At 46.3% G+C, this 2923-nt stretch overlaps 1 protein-coding gene across 2 annotated transcripts; it reads left to right on the top strand.

Moving 5' to 3' along the window:
• The first annotated feature begins 432 nt into the window (after positions 1–432).
• On the top strand, positions 433–2157 carry LOC148029480 (copper transport protein ATX1-like). 2 transcript variants are annotated; one of them, XM_087688321.1, is made up of 3 exons: positions 433–737; positions 872–956; positions 1666–2157. In XM_087688321.1, the coding sequence occupies exons 1-3, from the start codon at positions 711–713 to the stop codon at positions 1911–1913; spliced, it is 360 nt and encodes a 119-aa protein (XP_087544447.1). In that variant the 5' UTR covers positions 433–710; the 3' UTR covers positions 1914–2157. The 2 variants fall into 2 exon arrangements, with proteins under 2 accessions (XP_087544447.1, XP_087544448.1); XM_087688322.1 differs by having other exon boundaries at positions 444–737; positions 875–956.
• Positions 2158–2923: the final 766 nt, after the last annotated feature.

Genomic DNA, 2923 nt, shown 5'->3' with positions numbered 1-2923 from the left:
ATATCCCATCCAATGTGGGCCATCCCTTGCCTACCTTGGTTACTCCAAAGGAACCGCCTTAAACTACTCTCAATGGTTGTCTAGGCTATTGGTGAGAAGGGCAAAATAGCAGCGGCATATACAAACAATATAAATTTAGTTATGGTTAGCTTCCCTACAAACAATAATGGGACATCAATCTTGCCTTAATTTTCTACTAGAATTTATTACGAAATCAATCAAATCTTTGCTTGAGGGTGACACCAATCACAACAGGTACATCCAAGTATCTAATAAGTTCACCATGCTTCATCACTCTAAATCCCAGTTGTGAAATCTAATTTTCAGGTTCTTTCCAGGATAAGAAAAAGAGATACCTCTCTCTTTTGTCTCTTGCTTTTGTACAAAAGTTCTTTTACCGCTCTCGAGTCTCCTAGAATGAGCTTCATGTGAACGGCGCCTGATGCTCGAGTTCCAAAGGAGACAAAGATGAAAGCTTGTGTGAAGCGTCCCTTCAAGACCAGATGGGATCTCATCGTACGCGAATCAATTGGACTGCCCAGTGCCAGCCTATCGTCGTCTTTATACTCTCTCTCTCTCTCTCCGTTGTCGCTCTCGCTCTCTCATAATCTTACTCATTTCGCCATGTGAGTTTACGGTAATAGCAGCTAGTCCTGCATACCTATGCATTCTCGCCATTAAGCACTTTGATCATCAACGATTCAGCAGCCATGTTGTGCTCAAAGCCTCCACCTGAGGTATGCACCTTCCGTTTAATGTTATTATTATTGTTGTTCAGTTCGAAATCTCGTGCTCAAAATTGAGGAGGTTAGATTGGTGTGGAATCTGGATTTTGAAACCTGAATTTGTGCGCGCGCGCTCGCGTGTGGAGCAGTTCCAGACTGTCGTGTTGAAGGTCAACATGCGCACTGAAGAATGCAGCAAGAAGGTCAGCAAAGCGCTCCATAACATGAAAGGTGAGTGACTCCCCACGCTAATTAAGCAAATTTTCTATGCGTGATCCTTTAGGTGTCAACATGAATATGTTTTGTGTGGAGATGGGTTCTGGGTTAGTACCGTTCATTCGCATGACAGCCCTGATCAGGAGGATGTCAAGAGGAAGCCGTTGCTCAATATGTTCCAGTCATAGAAAATCCATGGTACTAGGATTCTCAGTAAGCAAGCTTCAATTTGTGCGCTGCAAATCTCTTTGTAAGGTTTGGCTAGACTTCTCCCGGCCGGATGGAGTCAGGGGGCGCAGGGCCACGCAACACTAGGCAGCTAGGCTGGAATACCCAATTTCGCTGTCAAGCTGAGGAAAGAATCAAATCAATAAGTGCGCGAGAGTTGCCGATACTCTTCTGCATCAATTCATCTGCCCCTGCTTCTCCTGTCGACACATCGAAGGTCGGGAAAAAGGCTCCGCAATATTTGGTTTTGGTGACCGAACAAGCTAGTGCAATGATTGGTGCCTAGAAATTGCTGGTTATGATGACTGGATGAGCTCTTAAGTCATGACAGCAGGGAAATTTGAGAAGGGGATCAGTTGAAGAACCTGTTTTATCTTTTGCTTCAAGGAGCGCCTCGCATATGTATAATAAACAACATTCAGTGGTAAATAAAGCCCCAAATCTTGGAGATTATTGAAGGCCTCGCGGATTCATGGGAACATTTTTGGTTTGGCAGATGTAGAGGAGTATGAGGTGGAATTCGATGAGCAGAAGGTGACAGTGACAGGGAGGGTAGACCCGCATGAGCTGGTGAAGAAGCTGAAGAGGAAGACGGGCAGGCACACAGAGCTATGGACGGGGAGAAGCCTGGCTGCGACATCCAGCAGAAAGAGCTTTAGATTTGGGGACAGCTTCAGGAATTCTTTCAAGAGGGTTACAACCATCTTCAGCGATGAGGACCCCAACTCCTGCTCTATCATGTGAAGAATCTTCGGTACCGGCAGCGTCAGCATCCCCGTCATTTTGTCTCGTATCAACAATTGGTGCCTCCTTTGGTTGGTTCATGCATTCATGTGTACTCTGTCTCTCTCTCGCGCGCCACATGTTATGTTGAATCCTTTGAGGTCCTGACGTGGGCGCTCACCGCTGACCTTGGTGTTTTGCTTATTTCAAAACACGTCCAAAAATACGAGCCGTTTGAAAAACACGAGAAAGCTTCATTTCATTTCATTGTATCATTAATTAAGTGTGCAGGATTAGCGCTGTGAGAAATCCGGAAAGACTATGTTCACTGGAATTGCTAAGGAAGAGGCCCTGATTGAAATACTATGGTAAGTTGTAACTGAAAAGCATAACTTGAAAGGCATGCTAGGCTCTAGGTGCATGTAATAATTACCCTAAGCAAGCAACACGTATCTGAGATCTCCCCGTTTTTAGTTTCTGGACAGAAATGGATAATTATTAGATTTAGAATTTAGGAGGAACGAAGCCCCTTCTCTGTCAGGTGTCTCTTGTATGGGCTCCAGCGGCCAGGGACGCACGCGTCGGTGGCATGATGCATGGATTTGTTTATTCATAGGGCTCTCTTGAATGATGAATCTTGATTCTTCACGCCAACTTCCAAGGACCCGGTCCGTTTCAAGTTTCGATACATTTGGAAAAGTACGTTGCCAGCTGTGAATTCATTTGAGGCGGGGGCCACGTCATGTGCCAAAAAGAAAAAGCTCTCATAAATCTCCATTGAAAACTAGGTTTTAATGAACAGTACACACGGAGGTCTGAATGCGAAGATAAGGTTGAACATGTTAATAACCCACTAGGTGCTCCGCACTTAGACTCGCCCCGGGGCGGGCGCGACGGAGGTCTGAATGCGAAGATAAGGTTGAACATGTTAATAACCCACTAGGTGCTCCGCACTTGGACTCGCCCCGGGGCGGGCGCGATATTTGCCGCGGGGGGGGGGGGGGGGGGGGATGCTGGACACGTGGCACCCG

This window comes from Lygodium microphyllum, chromosome 11, assembly GCF_053477565.2.
Source record: "Lygodium microphyllum isolate KBCC chromosome 11, Lygodium_microphyllum_v1.1.10, whole genome shotgun sequence".
NCBI classification, from domain to species: domain Eukaryota; kingdom Viridiplantae; phylum Streptophyta; class Polypodiopsida; order Schizaeales; family Lygodiaceae; genus Lygodium; species Lygodium microphyllum.
Note: the sequence above shows the minus strand (reverse complement) of the source record. Positions and strands in the feature narration are given on the sequence as shown.

Excerpts from the sequence above, each read along its gene's own strand:
- LOC148029480 (XM_087688321.1), top strand. The coding sequence starts at position 711 with ATGTTGTGCTCAAAGCCTCCACCTGAG. Across the intron at positions 738-871 it reads GCTCAAAGCCTCCACCTGAG|CAGTTCCAGACTGTCGTGTT; the intron begins GTATGCACCTTC and ends TCGCGTGTGGAG. Across the intron at positions 957-1,665 it reads AGCGCTCCATAACATGAAAG|ATGTAGAGGAGTATGAGGTG; the intron begins GTGAGTGACTCC and ends TTGGTTTGGCAG.